At 35.6% G+C, this 24,136-nt stretch overlaps 1 protein-coding gene across 3 annotated transcripts in view; it reads right to left on the reverse strand.

Annotated features, from left to right (window-relative positions):
* Positions 1-24,136, reverse strand: part of SS18 (SS18 subunit of BAF chromatin remodeling complex) — a 76,157-nt gene that overhangs the window by 23,323 nt on the left and 28,698 nt on the right. For all 3 annotated transcript variants that reach the window (XM_010380751.2, XM_010380752.2, XM_030925899.1), the window contains 3 exons: positions 18,462-18,615; positions 13,481-13,702; positions 88-255 (listed from right to left, as the gene is read on the reverse strand). In XM_010380751.2, the coding sequence (XP_010379053.1) occupies positions 88-255; positions 13,481-13,702; positions 18,462-18,615 (544 nt within the window). The remainder of the gene's footprint in view (positions 1-87; positions 256-13,480; positions 13,703-18,461; positions 18,616-24,136) is intronic.

The raw sequence follows: 24,136 nt of genomic DNA on the forward strand, positions 1-24,136 counted from the left end.
GTCCTGACTTTGTCTAGATTAAAAGGTCATTAAAATGCACAGCCTTTCAATTACATGAGGTAGCAAATTTTCCAAATGGAATCTTACCCTGTTGAGGAGGTCTATAGGGAGGAATCTGTCTCTGACCCATCATATGATTGCCTTGGTTAACTTGACCCATCATTCCCATAGGTGGCTGCTGTCCTTGGTAATGCTGTCCGCCTCCCTGTGGCATATTGTATTGCTGAGAAGGAGGCTGCTGATGCATCATTGGACCTGAAACAAGACACAACATTATATACATAATTTTTTGTATATAACTTTAACATCTCAAGAGAAATAAGAAAATCTTTTATCATATAGTGTCCAAAATATATAACAAAATGCAGTAAAAACTGATTTCAAATAATAAAAATAAGTCTTTGAACTAAAACTCACATGCCTAAAATAATCTGCAAACAAAAGAAAATAACCGTCCATGGTGGTTAACTTGAAATCCGGCCGGGCGCGGTGGCTCACGCCTGTAATCCCAGCACTTTGGGAGGCCGAGGAGGGCGGATCAAGAGGTCAGGAGATCAAGACCATCCTGGCTAACATGGTGAAACTCAGTCTCTACTAAAAATACAAAAAATTAGCCGGGCGCCTAGTACAGGTGCCAGGCGCCTGTACTCCCAGCTACTTGGGAGGCTGAGGCAGGAGAATGGCATGAACCCGGGAGGCGGAGCCTGCAGTGAGCCAAGATCGCGCCACTGCACTCCAGCCTGGGCAACAGAGCGAGACTCCATCTCAAAACAAACAAACAAACAAACAAAAATCCACTAGAAGATGATTCTTAGTCATTTTTTAAAACAAAATGATATAATATATGAACATCTTGAATGTATTTTCCATTACACACTATCTAATATTTATCTATACCATCTTTCTTGAGAAGATATCATCCTCATGCTACACTGGGAAATACACCAAAAGTAAACTTTACAAAATCACACAGCAAATCAGCGGTCAAACCAAGGTAAAGAAACCAAATCTCTAGATTTTTACTTTGTTCTCTTTTTCAATACTCGCTCATTATATAATGATAAGACAGAGAAACTATACAAACACTTACTAGAATTTCATAAGTTTTAATTTAGGACAAAATCTTAAAAAGTCTTCTTTCCCTTTTCCAACTACAAGATTTACAACCTAAAAAGACCTCTTTGAAATCAAAAGGCTATAGTGCTTAATATGTTAAAACACACATACATTACATAAAGACTCTCACACCTCTAAAAACACACAGCAGAGACATGCAACAAGCTGTAGGCTAAGAAATCTGAACTAGAGTTTCCAAAGTGAGCAATACTAGGGTAGCCAAACTACTACTGCTATAGTATCACACTGGCAACAGTAAAAACGTATCACAGGAAACAATCAACAATGGCCATAAAGTCCCACATTGCCATCTAACAATGTTAAGCAGCTCCTGAGAGGTTTACTGGGCCAAGTTATGGTATGGTGAACTCATCATTTTGTCATTATAACCATTACTATCTCAGAAGTATGGATGAGTCCTTTCCCAACTTGCTGCTTATATAGCTACATACTCCTTCTCCCCCTTGAGTGACTTGGAGAAAATTTAAGTACAAAAGGCAAAGTATTAGAGAGCCTGGAAAGGTTTCGCAGATGAAACTGCCCAAATGAGCCAAAGTTCACTACTTAATTACTTAAACAATTAAAAACAAAACAAGCCCACCTCCTGAAATACATTACGGACTTACAACAGCAGCAATGATGTAAACAGAAAGACTTCCCATTTCCAATCAGAAGAACTGTTTCAGAGCTGTTTTTCTCCTATTTGCCTTCTGTGCTTCTGTTTCTTTTTTCCTTCTTTTCCATTTTATTATCATAAATGTGAATCTAAGCCTCTCAAAAACTCTGGGACCCTTCTTTCAACAAGCAAATACACTCTTAGTAGAGACAAAGTGGCTGGGTGAGAGTAGAGGCAAACAGAACTTAATACTGAACGTACCCGACAACACTGCCAGTTACATGCTTTCACAGTCATTTCCTATAAACTCCTAACAACTACCATAGGTAAGGACCCTAATTCTCAATTTTTTTAGCCAAGGAATCTAAAAATCAAGATTACACAGCTATAAGATATAAACTGAGAATAAGACAAACCTCAAATTTGATTTCAAAGCACATGTTTATTCTATTTTTCACTGCCTCCGTTAAAAAATAAGCTATAACAAATTTGTAAGCCAGGCGCGGTGGCTCACATCTGTAATCCCAGCACCTTGGCAGGCTAAGATGGGTGGATCACCTGAGGTCAGGAGTTCGAGACCAGCCTGGCCAATATGGTGAAATCCCGACTCTACTGAAAGTACAAAAATTAGCTGGGCATGGTGGTGCACACCTGTAATTCCAGCTACTCGGGAGGCTGAGGCAGGAGAATCGCTTGAACCCGAGAGGCAGAGGTTGCAGTGAGCTGAGATCATGTCATTGCACTCCAGCCTGGGCAACAAGAGTGAAACTCTGCCTCAAAAACAAAACAAAACATAACACAAAACAAATTCAGTAGTTCCAAAGCAAATAATCTGCAACAAAAAAGTTCCAAAACACTAGTTTAATAGCAGTTATAACTTTCAAATATATGTTGTATATACTAAACTGTTAAACACTAACACTCATAATTTAATAGGTAACCTGATCGGACATTTATGTAATTCATTTTCAGTAAATGAAGGTTTTGCCACTTCTTCTCCAACACTTTCTAAAGACCTCCTGTCTTAACAGAAGGTAACTATATAACTAAAACCTGTAATATTAGAACCAAAATTAAAAAGTAAGCAAAACCACAGTAGCCAAAAGAAAAAAAAATCCAAAAAGATATATAACAAAACACTAAACCTTGCTCTAAAGGAAAGCAAAGTAATTGTAGCTTAAGCCCTAGATAGAAAAGACCATGCCACTTGTGCTTTATCTTTTGGGACTGTGAGCAATTCCAATCCCAAAGAGCTCAATTACTACTCTTCTTTTACTGTCACTTCTCTCCCTCAGAGGATCCCAACATCCTCTGATCCTGAACATTTCAGGATCAAACCTAAAACCACAGACAGAATGGAGTCATCTAACACTACCAAAACACAGTACATTTCATAATTTTCCTTGAAGCCTTGTTTATCCATTAAACAAAAAAAAATTATGACTTTATGACATCAATTCTGATTGTTTAGGAAGTATATTATTTTCCTTCTTAGAATAATTAAATTATGCTACACTGGCAATGTATATTATCTCTTGAGATACTAATGAAACTAAAAGAAGTAAACTCAAAAGGTTATCCCAAAATGTGTTCTAAAAATTTGTACTGCAGAGTGAAATAGCATTATAAAATGCGTCTTTTATAACTATTTTCTGCAAACAATGGCATCATATATTACTACAGACTTAAAGGTTATTCTTCGTCTTTTACATAAACCATTTTGATGTTAAGACACACTACAAAGCGTGATAATACATATGCAAAGACCCTACTGATATCTTAATTACCTAGAATATATTTTTGCAAGTGTTTTGCAAGGGCATATAACAAATACTTACCATTAGCACATTATTTCTTCCCATTTTGAGTTTTATATTCTAATAGACATTCTATAAAAACAACACCCTTTATTTTAAACACAGGTAAAATCCTCCCAAATTACCATATTTTATATTATTGGAATTATTTGCTCCAATGAGATGGTTAATACTTAATTTTATCTTAAGTCAGTGGTCAAAAAGAAAAAAAAAAGAATTTTTTTTGAAGAGTAAGTCAAGGATCAAATTTATTGAGTTCCTATTAGGTATAACACCCCAGGCTAGAAGCCATGGTGATCCAGAGATGTGATGAGCACTGTCACTGTCTATAGTGACACACAATTAGCTAGACTGAAAAAAATAACTTATAAATACTTAACTATAAAGAAAACATTGTTTTAATCTGTCAAGAATTCTGAATGATGTAATTTTACAAATATTCTACGTATATAGAACGTTGATACATATACACATATATTTCACATCTTCAGATGCAAACCAATACACTAAAATTTTATAAAAATTGTATCATTAATCTATGAATTATTTTAAATAATATTGTTTAAAATAACAGCTAACATTTAATGAACACTTACTATGAGCCAGGCACTAAGCTAATAGCTTTATCTGTATTATTTATCTTTCCCAAAGCCCTATGAAATGGGTATTATTATCAACTTCTTCACAGACAACAACATTTAAGGCTCACAAACACTAAGGATCTTACCCTAAGCTGTACTGCTAAGAAAGGCTCTAAATTAGTTGCATAGCTACTAAAGGGTCCAAAGCACGTGCTCTTAATCACCATGTGTACTTCCTCTCTAAATTGAAATCATACTTTCCCCATGCCACTATCTCCCATGAAAACAGTTCTGTATAATACATCTCTATCACTGTAATATAAAAATCTTAAAATACAAGAAATTTCTTCACCCCACCTACCTTTTGTAAGCTTAAGACCATGAAACTCCACAGATAATACCCTCCTCAGGTCTATTTTCACATTCACATTTCATCATTTGGTGCTCACATTTTACTACTTGTTCCTTAACCATTTAATCTCAAACTAATCCAATTACAGCTCTTATTTGGAGTTATTTCTAATAATGTATTTGCAAGAATCCCTGTATTCCAACAAACTCAATTAGCTAACTTACTATCTGCTTAAATAGCTACTTAAAAAGAATAGGATTCTTTACTTACCTAAATTATACACCTGTCCACATCAAGAATTTTCAGTAGTTAATAGGATGTTTAGACATAATATTAAGGATAAAAGAACAAGAGAAAGAAAGAAAATGTAGGATGACTATCCCAGCTCAGTAAGGTCACTGCAGCCAAGCACAAATTTAGCTGAGTTTCCCAGCACCCAGTGAAAAAATGGAACCATGATTTTAGCTAGTAAAGAGAACAGCTCATTAAGAGATACAAAATCTTTCATAACATTAAAACTTTAGAAAAAAAATCTCATAAAAGTTTTAAAAGGTATTAAAAATAGTATCAATAACAATTTTGTTATTGCCATTTGTTTCTTTAGTGACACAGACCATGTTTACACACAGTTATTCACGCTAACCATTTCTTCAAGCTGGTTATTCTCAACTGTGGGCAATTTTGTCCCTCAGGGGACACTGTTATAGCAAGAAGATACCTGTCCAGCTAATCAGTCAACAAATAGGATAAAGCAGTGAAGACAACAAGATACAGTTCTTCAATTCATAGAACTCAGAGTCCAAAGAAAAATAATTAAACACATTTTTTTAAAAATTATGTAATTATAAGTAGTACTGCTTAAAGGATTTTAAGTATATAGGCTACTATACTTACGTGAATTTGCTTAATAATTTAAAATACAGTGAAGAGGTGTTTTTTATTTTATGTTGTATGCTTTTCATATTTTTTAGATTTTTTTTTTTTTGAGACGGAGTTTCGCTCTGTCTGGAGTGCAGTGGTACAATCTCAGCTCACTGCAACCTCCACCTCCCAGGTTAAGCAATTTTCCTGCCTCAGCCTCCCGAGAGGCTGAGACTACAGGCACACACCACCACGTCCAGCTAATTATTGTATTTTTAGTAGAGACGGGGTTTCATTATGTTGGCCAGGTTGGTCTCAAACTCCTGACCTCAGGTGATCCGCCCACCTCAGCATCCCAAAATGCTGGGATTAGAAGCATGAGCCACCACACCTGGTGAAGATTTTTCAAATTTAACATTAGTTATTTTAATAATCAGAAAAATTTACTGATTACTAAAATCAGGAAAAAAATCAGAAAAATTTAGTAAATTTACTTAATTGGGATTTCCTGTAGCTCCTTTCATCCTGGATGGGGGTTTTGGGTCATGCAGGGGGTAAAGGATCAAGATTGGGGACTGAGATCAACCACATGGACAAGGGATTAATCAAATCTACATAATACAGCCCCAATAAAAACTTGAACACTGAGGCTAAGGGAAACTCCCCTGGTCAGCAATATACCCTGTGTGTATTATCACACATCTGTGAGAGGAGCACAACATATACTGACTGTCCAAGGAGAGGACAACACAAACTTTGCATTTGTTCTCCACATTTGATCTATCAGCAAATCCACTCTGCCTTCAAAATACATGGTAAATATCTCAAAACTGACTACTTCTGATTACCTCCATAGCTATCATACTATGTAAAGCCACCATCATCTCTTACTTAAACACAACAAGAGCCTTTTAACAGGTCTCCCTATTTCACCCTTGCCCAATTACAGCCCATTTTCTATACAGCTGCCAAAGGCATTTTTTCAAAACCATATATTCAGATCATGTTATTCCAGTGCTCAAAACTTTCCAGCAGTGTATCTCCTTCCACAGAATAAACTCTAAAATCCTTACAGACTAAAAGACTTTCAAGGCCTAGCCTTCAACTATCTCTTGGACTTTATTTCTTACGACTTCCCACCTTCACTCACTCAGCTCCAGTTCAGCAGGTCTCCTTGCTATACCTCAAACACACCAAGTATGCTCCAGCGCATACTTGCCATCTGCCTGTGCCACACTCTTTTTCGAGGTATCTGCTCACCACCCTAAAATGGCATACATCCTTATTTTTCTTTTTCCCTTTACTTTGCATATTTCTCTTCATAACACATAACATTATCTGACATATTTGCATCTGAATCCTTAAGATAAACAGAGAGCTTTTAACTTTATAACATTTATATTGTTAGGAACTTACTAGCATTTCCCAAAGTGTCTATAAAACTTTATAGTCTTCACTTTGCAGAGTAGTTATCGGACCATATCAATGACCATGCAAGCTGAAATCATGCAAAATGATCTTAATAATCAGTAGGAAAAAAATCATAATTATTCCATGGCCTTTAAAAATTTGGTCAAAACATTGAAAACTCTATTCCTGTCAGTTAAAAATACAGAGGAAAATGAGAAAATACTTAATTCACTGTAATTTTAAACATTAGAAACATTGAGAATTGGCCAGGTGCAGTGGCTCACGCCTGTAATCTTGTACATTGGGAGGCCAAGGTGGGTGGATCACTTGAGCAGGAGTTCAAGACCAGTCTGGCCAACATAGTGAAACTCCATCTCTACTAAAAATACAAAAATGTGCTGGACATGGTAGCGTGTGCCTGTAATCTCAGCTACTCGGAAAGCTGAGGCAGGAGAATTGAAACACTTGAATCTGGGAAGTGGAGGTTGCAATGAGCTACCAAGATTGCACCACTGCACTCCAGCCTGGGTGACAGAGGAAGACTCCATCTCAAAAAAAAAAAAAAAAAGAAACACTGTAAATTAAAGTGTTTCACTTCTTTGTAAAAATCCTATCAAGAATAATTTGAAAAGTAGTTCTCTTCTCCTAATGGTATATATGACAATTTAGAGTAAGTCTCTCTTCCACAGCTTAGCAAATTGTTATACTCCTTTCTAAGTTTGGATTGGCATACAACATTTTATCCTTTACACTTTCAAAGTTGTGAAATATTTCCAAGAATTTCTTTAATGTGAAATATTTTGCCAGTCTTACTTCCTCTGGGACATCTTCATCCTTTTCATCACAACTACTTCTCTCATTTGTATCAATGAGTTCTCCTTCATTAAGCACCTGCAGTGCATACCCAGATTCTTTCAAATGGCAGTTACGTCAACATTCCCACAGTCAGCAATTTATTCAGTAACTCCATTTACACTGAATTTGGATTTCATTTCCAGCATTATCATTTTTCATTTCTTTGTTGCACTTTTATCTATGTTGGCCAAGTCCCTCTTTCAATTATCCAGGTTTGTAAAATCTTATATAGGTTTACTGCTGGGAGCCAAGGAAGCAACACAACAAGCTTTGCTGTATGTGCATAAACTGACAGATGCACAGTGACCAATCACCGACAAAATCTAAAAGCAACATCCATCACTTATCATGACAGGCATCTGTTATTTATGTAGTGATTTGCAGACTGAAGAGAGAGCAGCTAAGAATTCGTACTTTATACAATTACTCTTAGTTAATGTACCATGGTAACTGAAATTCAAATGGTGGTGTTGGGGGAAAAGGTGTTATTTAACTTAACTGTGGTAACTGATATTCATGTGTATCAGAAACACATACAGCAAGGCCTGCCTGTTTTCCCATAGGATGTCTGTTTCCTCACGCACAGAATGACAGTAATAGTACCTTACCTACTACCTCAAGGATGTGAGAATTAAAGAAGACATGCAAAGCATTTTGATAGTTTGTTTCTGTTAGTGCATGGCACTAACAGGTACTCACTGAATATTAGCTGTTACTTTTGATAAGCAATATGCCAAAAAAGAAAAGAAGAAAAGCTCTATGGTAATATACTCATGTTAACTGATATCAAATCAGTTTCTTTACTAAAAATCTTCTCAGGCCTTTTAATAGTCTAATAAGCATGCTGAACCTTCCAAAGTATTTTATTAGTAATTAGTAAATCTATTAATACCATATCTTAGCAAATGCTGGGTCAAAGTTCTGATATAATTGGGAAAGAATTACATTTTTTCCATGAATATTACCATTTCAGAATCCTATCACTAAAACTATTTTAAAAAGTTAAATTCCAGCCAGACACGGTGGCTCATGCCTATAATCCCAGCACTTTGGGAGGCAGAGGCGGGCAGATCACAAGGTCAGGAGATTGAGACCATCCTGGCTAACACGGTGAAACCCCATCTCTACAAAAAATACAAAAAAAAAATCAGCCGGGCGTGGTGGCGGGCACCTGTAGTCCCAGCTACCTGGGATGCTGAGGCAGGAGAATAGCGTGAACCTGGGAGGCGGAGCTTGCAGTGAACCAACATCACGCCACTGCACTCCAGTCTGGGCAACAGTGCAAGACGCCATCTCAAAAAACAACAACAACAAAAAGTTAAATTCCTGTCTCTTAAAACTAACAAAATGTTTTTACACGTGAAATTCATATAAGGTAAACAGACTTAATCTATAAACTCCTTCAATACCAAACCACAGAACACATAACATGAATAGGCAATTCATAGAAAACATGCAAACAGTAAATACACATATGAAGTTATGCAACCTCACTAATAATTGAAGAAATTAAGTTTACATTTTTCCCCTACATATTTAGCAAAGAATAGGAAGACTGAGTGTCACTGGGTACGGAGTAAAATAAGCACTTTTATATGCTGCAGGAATGTGAATGTGGCCTCATGCAACCTTTATTGAAAACAATTTGGCGATGTCTCTCAAGTATTTTAAGCATTCATATATTTCAATAATTCTATTTCTAGAATTTATCCTACAAAAATTTTGTACAAGTAATCGAAGACATAGGTACAAAGACATTTGCTCCAGAAGTGTTTGTAATAGTAAAAGACTAGAAACATCTATCAAAAGTGAATATGGCTTTGTTGTATTATAATACATCCATATAAAAAATGGTACCATTTAAAAAATGAGAAAGATCTATATATACGAATAGCAGAAGTACAAGGAAATAAAATACCATGTAAAAATACATATGTAGAAGTAAATGCTAGGCTTATCTCAAGCACCCCCTTTTGGTCTCTTAATAATCCACTGTGTAATAGTAAGAGATAATAAGATAATAATAAGATAAAACAATCTCAGCTGTGATAATATGTACGCTTTGCCCTTCATACTTACATAACTAATGTGAACAGTTTAGGTACTGAAAGAAAAATAAAAATGTCCTCCTACTTTCACGTCAAGCCTCTGGGTCAGCTAACCAAAGAGTACACTGACAGCAGTGTTTTAAAGATACTGTCATTTGCAACTTAACCACATGAATCAACACTTTCTTAATACTATTAAGGCAACCAGAAATAAATTAGATGCTGTGGCTACAGTAAGACAGTAGCTGATAAACCAATCTCAAATGTCTTTGTGTTTACCTTTTTAAAAAAGCCTGATTATTGACCAACTGATTTTGTAAAAATTATGCAAATGATTACCAAGTAAGGATTTTTACATGCATCACTTCATTTAATCTTACTTAGAGAAATTAAGTAATTTAGTCAAAGGTCCCACATACAGTAAGCTACAGGGCCAAGACAAATCCAAATCTAAAGAATTACACACATGGAACTTACAAAACATATTCTTTAACACAAACACTGCAATTTGTAAAATTCTTTACATTTGAATATATAATTAGTAAAACTCTGTTAAATGTGGAAAGTTATAATTACTAATGCCTGATAATGAAAAATACACAGGTATCTGTCCAATATAACATCTTCAGAAATCCTTTCTATACAATTTGCCTTTTCATACACTGAATGTACTTGTTGCTTTATTAAATAAACGTTTTTCAGACAAGTGATCATATAACACTTGATTTTTACTGAAGAAATGAAAGACATAAATAAGATTTTGTGTGTCCATCCTCAGGCATTTTTCTAGGCACTTGGGATACAGCAGAGAACAGACACACTTCCTGCTTTTTTAGAGCTTGTTGAATTCTAGTGAAGCTTACGCTCTACATGCAAATAAGTTTATGCAGGAAGATGGTGGTTTACTCTGAACACTGGAGTTACTCTTTTTGTTTCTTTTAGAGCTAGGATCTTACTCTGTCACCCAAGCTGGAATGCAGTGACACCACCAAACTCACTACAGCATCGAAGTCCTGTGCTCAAGTGAACCTCCCACCTCCTGAGTAGCTGGGACTGCAGGCACAAGCTACCATGCTCAGCTAATTTTTATATTTCTTTTTGTAGAAAATGCAAGTCTCGCCATCTTGCCCAGGCTGGTCTTCAACTCCTGGGGTCAAGTGATCCTCCCATTTCAGCCTCCCAAAGTGTTGAGGTTACAAGCAAGAGCGTCAACGCCCAGCCAGGTGTTTCTCTTAAGGTTCAAAATGATAAATCAATCTGGATTTATCCAGATAAATATCCAGATAAAATGATATCTGGATAACAGTGAAAATAACATGCGAAAGTATATGTTGGATTGACTATTATATTTAAGCAACATTTTGCCAGCAGTTTAAGAAACAAATTAACATAAAAATTGGGTCCAGCACGGTGGCTTACGCCTGTAATCCCAACACTTTGGAAGGCTGAGGTGGATGGATGGCTTGAGGTCAGGAGATCGATATCAACCTGGCCAACATGTCTCTACTAAAATACAAAAATTAGCTGGGCGTGGTGGCAGGCGCCTGTCATCCCAGCCCCTAGGGAGGCTGAGGAAGGAGAACTGCTTGAACCCAGGAGGCGGAAGCTGCAGTGAGCCAAGATCACACCTCTGCACTTCAGCCTGGGTGACAAAAAGTGAGACTCCATCTCAAAAAAAAAAAAAAAAAAAAATTGTGCTCAATTGTTCACCTGGAAGCAATGGACCCTCTAAGACAGGACAGAGAAAAACATTTTGCAATAATACTAGCTTAGTTGCTGAATTAAAACAAACAAAAATAAATAATAAATAGAAAAACTTTTAACGTAAAATATACAGCTTATTTTTATAAAAACTAAGAAAATGTTTTAATGAAATGAATATTAAAACTTCATTAATAAAACTCTTCGATCAACCTCTAGCATCTAGTAAAAAAAAATCATTAATAAAACTCATCATAAACTCATTAAAAGGTAACATATAATTAAAATGCTTGTATAACAAACTCATATGATTAAAAAAGTAGATGTTGCCAGAACACTGTATAACTTAGTTTCTGGTAACTGTAATTTTGTGTTCTTTTGATTCTGAAATATCAAAATTTAAATGAAGTTTTTTATTTGTCCTAAAGAGATTTTTAAAACAATAAAAATTTCCTCAATGATTTTCACTGTATTTTCTTTTTGAAAATTGTCTTTAATCTCTTCAGATCTTTACCTGGTCATTTCTGTACAGTCTATTTTCTATTAAGAAATTCATAAACTGACCAGGTGCAGTGGCTCATGCCTGTAATCCCAGGACTTTGGGAGGCCAAGGCAGGCGATCACTTAAGCCCAGACATTCAAGACCAGCCTGGGCAACATACCAAGACATTGTTTCTATTATTTTAACAAAATACAAAAAATAAAAATAAAAAAGAAATTTATAAAGTATGAGAACAAGGCAAAAAGTGATATAACTATTGTATTATAGTAAAAGGAAGACCTACACATACTTACAAAATATGACATTTTAAAAAATAAAAGTTGGTCCCTAAGAACAAAAAATTTCTATAAACACTTCAATACTTTTCTCCAAAAAGTCAATATGCACATTGCTGTATGCATTATATTTTCTTCTTCAAATCTTATTATGTCATATCAAACCATGCTGCAGCAACATCCATTTATTGTGCACACCATACCTTTCTTAACTATAGGTTTCTAAGAAGTGCACCATCATTAATGGAGTTGCTGTCAGAAACATCAATTTTCCTGTTCTCTCTCCTGGTAATCAAACTGTACAGAGAAACACATGAACTCCCTTCTGATCTAGCACTGACTGGATCTTGCTGTTGTTTGGACTTTTAATTGACCTAATAAAAACAAAAAAAAATAATTCCAGCATAGGCATTAAGTAACTTTGGGGGAAAAAAATGTAGCCAAGTCCCGGTTTTGTGAAGCTACAATGATTGGCAGTTTTTTCCATTATCTCCTTTTGTTTTCAGTATATCTCATGAAAATTATTTTTTTAAATCTGTATTATTTTAAAATTATATTTCATCATAAGGAATTATCAACAGATTAACATTAACTTCTTTTATCTGGGTACATTTTAGTGCTGTTTATTTTATAATCAAAATCTAGAAAATTTTATTCCAAATACATTAAATCCTATCTTACAGTCTTAACTTCACTACATTTTGTAATTGAAATCACGTTAAGCTGGAAATATGCCAAATATTTTAACAAACAATTAGCAGAGCAGAGCGCCACTTACTGGCTTTTAGTTATTATTCACAGAATACTTAAAAGACAAACATGGCACAATTTCATTCTGAGATTGGTAAAAAACTTTAATGGACTTACACCACTCTAAGACGAGTATAGCAGCACTTCCACTGAACATTCTAATGGCAAATTATTTTAGAATTACCTTTTAATGCTGAAACACACCATCAGAAAATATCCATGTAAATCAAGGGAAATTCATATAAATTAATACATCCTTAATAAGTAAAATGAACTATAGAGCAGGTGTTTTTCTCAACTTTCTAGCTCTAAACCAAATGTTTGGTTCGTCATTGATTGGCTTCAAAAAACAATTCTCAACAATAAAGAACCTCAAACAAACTGTCCAAAAGACACAAAAATAAATAAGCTTAAACAGCCAAACTGAGCAAAGAGATTTAAACTAGCTTCAAACACAACATTTCCTTTTTATAGGCATGACTGTCACTCACTCTAAACTTAAATTTTTATGAACCAGCTAAGAACCTGACAACAATCATTTTACTTTCACAGGCTAATAGAGCACTCTAGTCAAGAAGGACATAAAGCTTAGTTACCTTGGTTTGGCTGTATATTCATATTTGGTCTGGGACCATAGTTTCCCATTGGCTGCCCTTGACTCATTGTCATCTGATTCTGTACTGGCATGCTCTGTGATGATGGCACAGAATGGTTGTAACCTCCCATGGATCCATGGCTACTTGAAGGCATATTCATGGAACTGTTTGTCATATTGAGTTGATTGGGTCCAGGTCCCTGCATAGGCATATGGTTAGGCCCTTTGAAGAAAAATGATCAGAAGCAAAATACGAAAGTTAAACAGATGGTCCATACAAAAGTACCCGGAAAGAATATATTTTTTGTATTATTATAGTAATACCAAACAATACTCAATCGATAGCAAAGAATGGTTTATAGGAAAGACAGCAAATACTGTGAGGCAGTTATTTCCATTTTACAGATTAACAAATTGATGCTTTTGAAAAGTCAGGAGCACTCTGAAAAAGAAGGGAGGACTAGCTTCTTTATAAAAGAGCAAAACATATCATAAGGTTGGAGTAATCAACTGTGAACATAAATGAAGACTAACAGATCGATTGACTAGAACAGAATCTAACAACAGACCCAAATACAAAGCTGAGTAAATAATCACAGTAATATTAAGTATTAGTGAGCAAGAGAAAACTAATTCACTAAATGGTATTGTGACAACTGGGGAGCCATCTAGAAAAAACAAGTTGGATCACTATCTCCTTTCTTCCACTAACTAATTCTAGATGAACAGAAAACTTAAACATTTAAAAAGAAGAAACCATGAAAGAATTTCAAAAAGGAGAATTTTAAAAATAATAATGGAAGGACCTTCTTAAGTATGCCAGAAAACTCAGAGTCATAAAAAAAATTGATAAATTAGAATATATAAAATTTAAAAATTCGCACGCCACAAAACTCAAAAATAATAAAAAGGTAAATAAGAAAATACTATTTATAGATATATCACAGACCAAATTAATTATTTAACATATGAAGTAAGTAAAAGATCACCACCAATAAAGGTATGGGCAAAGGACATAATGAGGGAACGACTCGTTCACACAAAAACTACAAAAAGGTTCACCAACATTAAAGGATTGATTGCTTCACTTAAAATAAGAAACCAAATTAAAACTATGAGACCGAACTTTCACCTTTCAGATTCTCAAAAATCAAAAGTTTGATCTAACTATATTATGAATAAAGAAGCACTTTCATCCATTGTTGAAGGAATATAAATCTTCCTTATATTTCATGGGGAATCAAGCTTGTGGAATCAAGGGTGGGATCAAGTTTAAGGAAATCTGTGATGACAAATAACAATTCAAATAAAGTAGTTGTCTCTCAATATCTGTGGGAGATTGGTTCCAGAACCACCCACAGATTTCAAAATCCATAAATGCTCATGTCCCTGACATAACATGATGCAGTAATTCCACATAGCCTATGGACATCCTCTCATATACTTTAAATCATCTCTACATTACATCTGCTACATAACACAATGTAAATGCTATGTACATAGTTGCTATACTGTATTGTTTAGGGAACAGTGACAAGAAAAAAAGTATGTACATGTTTAGTACAGTCGCAATTTGTTTTTCCAAGTATTTTCAATCCACTGTTGGTTAAATCCATGAATGTGAAATTCATAAATGCAGAACTGATGGATATTACTATTTTTACACAAAGCAATTTGGCACTAATTGTCAAATTTTAAAATACATATACCTTTAACCCAGCAATTTCAGTTCCAGAAATTTATGCTATAGATATACAAATTTTTGTGAGCATGTGTATTGACACACACACAAAATACATATATATGTGCATGTATATTTTTACAGGCAAATTCATGGCAGTATAATTCATAGCAATAAAAGACTAGAAGCCTGTATTTCCATCCCAAATGTTCGAATAAATTAAACTTGTAAAACAGAACATGATACAGAGACCAAAAGAATAAGGCATCTATTTACATATGTAATAAAATAATGGTCTCCAAGATATATCTTTGAGAAAGAAAAGATACATAATACTATTTAATGAGTGCTATCATTTGTACTTTTTTAAAAAAAGAATAAGAAAAAAAGGAAATATACATGCATTATTATTATATAGAGAAAATATCTCTTTTTTTTTTCTTTTTTGAGACGGAGTCTCGCTCTTGTTGCCCAGGCTGGATAGCAATGGCGTGATCTTGGTTTACTGCAACCTCCACCTCCCGGGTTCAAGCGATTCTCCTGCCTCAGTCTCCCAAGTAGCTGGGATTACAAGTGTGCGCCACCACACCAGTTAATTTTGTATTTTTAGTAGAGACGGGGTTTAACCATGTTGGTCAGGCTGGTCTTGAACTCCTGACCTCAAGTGATCCACCCACCTCAGCTTCCCAAAGCGCTGGAATTACAGGCGTGAGCCACCCCACCATGCCCGGCGAGAGAAGATCTCTTGAAGGACAACTAGAAACCAATGCCTCTCTAGAACTATCTGGAGAGGTGGCGACTAGGCATCCTTTGGTACCCTTTGATTTTGGTCCCATAGGCATATGTTACCCAGTTTTTAAAAAATCAATTAATTTTTTTTAGGCTGGGCTCAGTGGCTCATGCCTGCAATCCCAGCACTTTGGGAGGCCGAAGTGGGTGGATTACCTGAGGTCAGGAATTTGAGACCAGCCTGGCCAACATGGTGAAACTCTGTCCCTATTAAAAATACAAAAGTTAGTCAGGTGTGGTGTTGTGAGCCTGTAATCCCAGTTACTCGGGAGGCTGAGGCAGGAGAATTGCTTGAAGCCAGGAGGCAGAGGTTGCAGTGAGCCGAGATTGCACCACTGCACCCCAACCTAGGTGAGAAGACCAAAACTCTGTCTCAAAAAGAAAAAAAAATTAATTTTTTTAAAAAGGGAACCTGAGACCGAGTAGCGATCTGACCAGGATCAATGAGCACATAAGTAGCTTTAAAACTGAGTCTACATAATGAAATATAAATTAAAAACAAAACTGAAATAGGAAACAAGCCAAGATGCAAATTTGTGTGCATAAAAAGTTGGCTAAATGCTATAAGGAACAAATAAAGAAAACGTAAGTTACTGGCCTTCCAATTTCTCCTGTGCTTAACTGTAACTCCGTAACTATCGTTAGCAGAAATTATTGTTAGCAGAAATTCTTTTTTTTTTTTTTTTTTTTGATGGAGTCTCACTCTGTCGCCAGGCTAGGGTGCAGTGGCATGATTTCGGCTCACTGCAACCTCTGCCTCCTGGGTTCAAGCGATTCTCCTGCCTCAGCCTCCTGAGTAGCTGGGATTACAGATGCCCAACACCAAGCCCAGCTAATTTTTTGTATTTTTAGTAGAGATGGGGTTTCATCATGTTGGCAGGATGGTCTCTATCTCTTGACCTTGCGATCCGCCCGCCTCAGCCTCCCAAAGTGCTGGGATTACAGGCATGAGCCACTGCGCCTGGCCTGGAGAAATTCTTAACTATTGTTTTGGAAGCTCTACAGTATTCTGAACAACCTAGGTCATAAGTGGTTGATAATAACTAACTTATAAAAGAATATAACTACTTCAGAAGGCCTTACACAAAACCAAAATGTCATGTTAACCATAATTGTACTGCTGCTCAAATGCTTCTTTGGCCTTAGGCTTCAATGTTACATAGAGAATTTAAGTCAAAATCCTAATTCAAGGTACCATCATAAAAAGTCACAAAACTCCTAACTAGCTAACCTGCACTATCACTACCTTCCCAGTTCTAAAAACAGTGTGTGCTGGTGAACTAAATGTTGACTTGGCAAGAAGTTTTCTCTTGACTACAATATGACTACAAACTGAAAACTAGTGATGTCTTTATTCCTACCTCCATACTGGATGTGTGCCATCAATGTTGCAAGCCTTAGCAGGAAACAGGAGACCGCTACTGAAACACCACTGCCCTCCTATATGATCAGTCACACCTCAATCTTCTATAAGCCAGGCTACCTTGCCTCTTTTGCTGTGTGCTCTCTTTTGTTTCTTTACTGCACCCATCATCTTTGGCCACCAATGCTATCAATCAATACAATCGGCTACAGAAATTAGAATCCTAAAGATGCTAATTACTAATTTTAATAATTGGTCTGTTATTTTATATCCATTACTGCTAGTTGTATAATGCCTTCTTTTTATCAATGAAAATAACTTTTGTCTTAGAAAGTAAAAATATTCTGATACCTAATATACATAATATTCTACCAAAAATTATGGCTATGGGTTGATGCTACTGTTACAAAAACGAAATAGTGTAAAGATACTTTTCTGATTAAAATTTCAAACCAGCAAAAGGTAACTAAATCAGCATCCAATGTCTTAAAGCATATCAACCTAGTGACCCTAAACTTAAAATTGACAAACAGAAAAGAGAATGGCTCAGTGTATAAATAATGTAAGAAAGTTTATATCATTTTTCAGCCTTTAATTTTTGCTTTAAAATCCATTCCCATATTTATGTTATACTATAAACATATGTATTGAAAAATATAGATTCAGTTTCAATAATATCAATGAGGAAATACTAGATACACCAGCACCTCAGAGACTGTTTTGTTTCTTTCTCCGTGTTTTTCCCAGTGATACTGCTTCTGAGATCAATCAATATTTAAGTAAATAAAAACTCAGGGAAATGTTATATTATCTTTTTTTAACAGACTTTAATTCTTAAGCCATGGTGCAATGTCCTTTTTTTCCAAAAAGCTTCTAAAGCCAACTGTATTGCAGTTTCAGACAGACTAAATTTAGCCAGTTCTGTTCATCAGAGGAATGCTGTGTGTCAGCTACATCAAAGCCCAAGGGCAGCCTGATAAACACTGAATACAGGTCACGTAGCTCTGTAGCTAACAAACTCTAAGAGAGCTTGTACTCGGGGGTATTCAAAGCAGTTTTGTCATCAACAATCTAGTATCCCTTGAGCCCCCATGTCGTTTCAGTTGCTAAGCAACTCTGGTGTTAATGTCTTAGAGGAGAAAAACTTACCAGGCATCTGGCCGTTCATCTGGTTCTGCATGTGTGGTGCAGGAGGACCCCCACCTACCATTCCATCTGAAGGCATGTTGTGAGAGCGTGGAGCGGGGGGAGGGCCGCTCTGATTCATCCCTCCAGGACCCATAGGCATATTCTGTGTGGGTGGCTGAAAGAAGACAGTTTACTAAAACAAGAGAAACAGACTAATATATTAAAGACGCATAGGGTAAAAGAGTTGCTTATGTTACTAAATTGCATAAGAACAAAAACACAAATGCATTTCAAATTCTTCTAATGCATTTTCATGATGAACGTAGTTAATAACCCCTAAAACTTTAAAGCATATTTACTTTAAAAAAATCTCAATAGTGAAAATTAAAATGTTAACATTCCATACAAAAAATTCTCATATATTAAGCATTTCTAATGTGTCTATTGTTATTATCTAAATCACGTGAAAAAAATTAAGTGTCCTTTCATTATTGATGTATTGGATATATTTATCGTTAATGATGGATTTTACCTAAAAATGTACAGTAACAAAAAATGATGAAAGGACTCTTAAGTCCCAAAATGTGCCATATTTTACACTATTTCGGGGTGGAGGATAGTGGTAGCAGAGGAATGTTTTAAAACATGAAGACAACAGTTCAACATTTTTGTGCCGACTCGTGCTACAGATTGGAAACATTACTGATGGCCTCCAAGGGTACAGAGACAGCTGCCTCAAAAGGATGCCCTTGGCAAATTTCCCAATGCAATTTTGAAGAAAACCACTAACTAACCTTCAGAGTTCACAAAGGGGCAAAAGGAAAAACATAGATATTATATTAGGTAGTCTGCCACAACTGGGTCCCTTCTTAGGGATATTTTGGTGGAAAAAGCAAATGGTTAGTTTCTTTCCAAACCCCCATTTTTAATACTGTAGGAGGAGAGGGACGCATTATTCTTTAGGAATCTATTTCTGGCTTCTTTCTGTACTTCAATATTCTAAATGTCCATTCCTGTAACATCAGTTGTTCTCTTCCTCCTACATTTAAAAATGGGCAGTTACTGTACACCTTTCCATTTTATGAACACAATTCTCTTTGGCACACTTATTAGACATACATTGTTCTTTGGCCAGCACATTAAATACTCCAACCTCCAAACAGTTAATAATCACTAACATTTACAGAAATAAACAAGTCTACTCTAATAGCACACATTTCAAAATCAGAATTTTAATTTCTTCACGACTAAATCCAGATGAATGCTCTTTATTATTTTCTCTTAAATTCTCATATTATTTCTCCAACTTGTATTCTTTAAACACTTGATAACCTTGTTCAGTTTTCACCAAAAAAAGAAAAAAAATACCAAACACCAATTTGAGTCACATTATCTTTTAATCATGCTTATTTATCATAATTCAAACCTGGCTACCTTAACCTTCTTCTGTCTGAAAACAGAAATCCTTCTCCCCATATTCTTGTCCAATTTTTCTTTTAAAAATTCATGTTCTTATTCTTAATAGTGAGGTCATTTTCTTGTAATTCAACTAATAAAACATCATTACTGTTGCCACCATGCTAGAATAACTTGTATCAAACTAACCCTCTGCTAAATAAAACTCATAAAATCTAGACAAAAAGTAAAAACTGAAGGCACTAAAGAGTGACTTATATAAAGAGGAACAGAAGGGGCTACAACTCTTGAAAGAACGGAAGCATATACCACCAGCTCCACAATTATCTTGGCTTTTTCCTTGAGTTTGCTGAGTAACAGGGAAATGGAGCTCAAGTAGAAAGTGCAGTCCAATCGGACGAAGGAAAAAAAGAATCAGAATTTTGACTATCAAAGAGCTGGAAACTAAAGAATAAATTTCCAGAGAAAAAGGACCACAAGAGGGGAAACATTCAAGAAAACTAGTTGAAATTGTAGGTAGGAGGCTAAAGAGCTCAGCAGAGATTCCAGCTGCTGCTCAGTGCTATGGAGACAAAGACTGGAGTGTAGGCCCCACCAAGTTAGAGGAGCCTTCATAAATAACTCCAGCTCTCTGTTGAGACTACCAAAGGGCCAGCTACTCCTTAATTGAAATAGATCAGCCCTAAAAAGTCTTATAACCAACCTTTATAGATTCAAGGTGACCTCTTAATACTTCACATACCAAAGGTAAACTTAATTCTCTTTGGAGCAAAGTAACACAAACTAGAGCTTCTATAATTGTTCAACCACAATGTCTAACACTCTTAAAAATTGCAAGGCTTTCTAAAAAACAAAAATAAATGACCAACACCCACTATGATAGCTGCAATAACATAAAAATTAAAAGTCCAGAAAAACAAAAAGTGTTATCAAGAATGTATAGAAATTGCAACTCTCATATATGCTGGTAGAAATGTAAAAGCGTACAGTCACTGTGGAAAAGAGTTTCACAGTTCCTCAAGAACTTAAACAAAGAGTTACCATATGATCTAGCAACTCCATTCCTGGTACATACTAAAAAGTATTGAAAACACACACTCATGCAAAATTTCTACACAAATGTTCACAGTGGCATTATTCATAACAGTCAAAAACTGGAAAAAACTCAAATGTCCACCTACTGATGAATGGATAACAAAATGTGGCATATGAATACAATGGAATATTATTCAGCCACAAAGAAGAAACACTTACACATGCCACAACATGGATGAACCTTGAAAACACTATGCCAAGTGAAAGAAGATGGACACATAAGGCCACATAAATCTTATGACTCTATATATAAGAAATGTCTAGACTAGGCAAATTCACAAAGACAAAGTAGATTTGCTGTTGCCAGGGGATGGGCAGAGGGGGAGAATTGAGATTGACTGCCAACAGTTTTCACTTTATTAGGGTAGTGAAAATATTCTGAAATTAGATAGTTACAATGTTTACATAATTGTGAATATACTAAAAACCACTGATTTGTGTACTTTAAAATGGTTAAAACGGTAAATTTTGTATAAACTGTACCTCAATTAAAAACAAGAATAGACACCCAAGAGAAATAACAAAAAATTTAAAAAGACACCTAAGTCATTCAGATTTTGGAGTTCCAGGACAGACGTGGCGGCTCACGCCTGTAATCCTAGCACTCTGGGAGGCCAAGGCGGGCAGATCACTTGAAGCCAGAAGCTCAAGACCTGCCTGGCCAACATGGTGAAACTCTGTCTCTACTAAAAATACAAAAACAAAAAAAAAAAATCAGTCAGGCGTAGTGGCACATGCCTGTAGTCCCTGCTACTTGGGAGGCTGAGAAATGAGAATCGTTTGCACCTGGGACTTGGAGGTTGCAGTGAGCTGAGATCACATCACCGCACTCCAGCCTAGGAGATAGAGCAAAATTTTGCCTCAAAAAAAAAAAAAAAAAAAATTATGGAGTTACCAAAGACTTCAAGTAACTGTGATTGGTATGTTCAAGAAATAAGTAAGGCCAGGCATGGTGGCCCACGCCCGTAATCCCAGCACTTTGGGAGGGCGAGGTGGGCGGATCATGAGGAGGGCAAGGTGGGCGGATCACGAGGTCAGGAGATCAAGACCATCCTGGCTAACATGGTGAAATCCTGTCTCTACTAAAAATACAAGAAATTAGCCAGACATGGTGGCCTGTGCCTGTAGTCCCAGCTACTCGGGAGGCTGAGGCAGGAAAACTGCCAGAACCCGGGAGGCGAAGGTTGCAGTGAGCCAAGATTGTGCCACAGCACTCCAGCCTGGGCCGCAGAGTGAGACTGTGTTTCAATAAATAAATAAACAAACAAATAAACACAGGACAGATAGAGAATTTCAGCAAAGTCCTGTAATTCTATAAGAAAGTCAAATGACGATTCCAGAACACGAAAATATAATCACTGAAATTAAGAAATCATTAGGTTAGAAACAGCAAAACAGAGATTTAATGAAGAAATGAATTGAACCTAAATATATCAAAGTATTAAAAACTAAAGTCAGAAAAAATCTTAAAAGCAGTCAGTGAAAATAAGACATATCACCTGGAAGGGAACAGCAATAAAACTAACAACTCATTTTTCATCAGAAATAGTAGAAATTGAAGATAACAAAATGACATCTGTAAAGTGCTAAGACAAAAAAAGAAAACAAGACAACCAACCAGCCCGGAATTCCACACTAAGAAAAAAATACCTTCTAACATCAAGATGAAATAAAAATAAGTTTAGATGAACAAAAGTTAAGAAAACACTTGTTATAAGAGAACAAACTATATCAAGCTAAAAGAAAATGGCCCCACATGGAAGTACAGAACTAGAGGAGTTAGTTAAGAGGAATGGAAAAGTAAGTATATATGGATAAATATATATTAATATTAACATTTAAAATAACAATAACGATGACTCTATTGGTTTAAACAAATGTAGAAAAATAAAGTATAGGACAAGACACACAAAAGACTAAGCTAGGCCAGGCGAGGTGGGTCATGCCCGTAATCCCAGCCCTTTGGAAGGCCGAGGCGGGGGAATCCCTTGAGGCCAGAAGATCGAGCCCAGCCTGGCCAACATGATGAAACCCAATCTCTACTAGAAATAGAAAAACTAGCAGGCGTGGTGGCGGGCACCTGTAATCCCAGCTAACTCAAGAGGCTGAGGCAGGAGAGTTGCTTGAGCCCAGGAAACAGAGGTTGCAGTGAGCTAAGATCACGCCACTGCACTCCAGCCTGGGCAACAGAGCAAGACTCCATCTAAAAAAAGAAAAAGACAAGTGAGGTAAATGAAATTAAACCACTATAAGCTTCTTGCATTTTTCAACAAGTGTTAAAAATACAAATTTAGACTAGAACCTAATAAACTAATATTTTAATATTTTAATGATGAATATTTTAATCTCTAGGGCAACTACTTAAAAATACATGCACACATATTAAAGATGTATACTGTAAAATTATGTGTAAAACCAAATAGAAAAAAATAACGCTTGATTAAAGAAAGTCAAGAAAGGAACAAATAGAAAACAAATACCTGCCTTGTAAGACACAAATCCTTGTATATCATGTTCCACATTAAATGTAAATGGACCCATCATTCCAATTAAATATCGAATACATTATATTGGATTTCAAAACACATAACTATATTCTATGTACAACACAACTACTTTAAATTCAAGGGAACAGATATGTTAAAAGAAAAAAATGGAAAAAGATATCACGCAAATACTAATTAAAAGTATGATGATATTGCTATGTTAATACTGAATAGCTGGCTTAAATTATTAGTGATACAGAGAGATGCTTTATTATGATAAAAGTTCAACAGGAATGTTTAACAATTATAAATGTGTATACATCTCACAACACAGGTTCAAAAATTTATAAAGCAAAAGTTGACAGAACTAAAAGGAAAAAGAGAATAATCCAAAATAACGACTGGAGATTTTAAGATATTTCTCTCAGTAATTTACAGAAGAAAAAAAATCCAACGAATACAAAAAAATTTGACATTACTAGTAACAAATTTGTTTGATCTAATTTGTATGTATAGAATCCAATAACTGTTCAATACACATTCTTCTCAAGTACTCAAGGAATGTTGATTGAGCTGAATCATATACTGGGCCATAAAGCAAGTCAATAAATATCAAAAGATTGAAATCATATAAAATGTATTTTCCGAGCACATTGGAATTAAATTAGAAATCAACAGGCCAGCGCGGTGGCTCACGCC

The sequence above is a fragment of the Rhinopithecus roxellana genome, chromosome 21 (genome assembly GCF_007565055.1).
Source record: "Rhinopithecus roxellana isolate Shanxi Qingling chromosome 21, ASM756505v1, whole genome shotgun sequence".
Taxonomy (NCBI): domain Eukaryota; kingdom Metazoa; phylum Chordata; class Mammalia; order Primates; family Cercopithecidae; genus Rhinopithecus; species Rhinopithecus roxellana.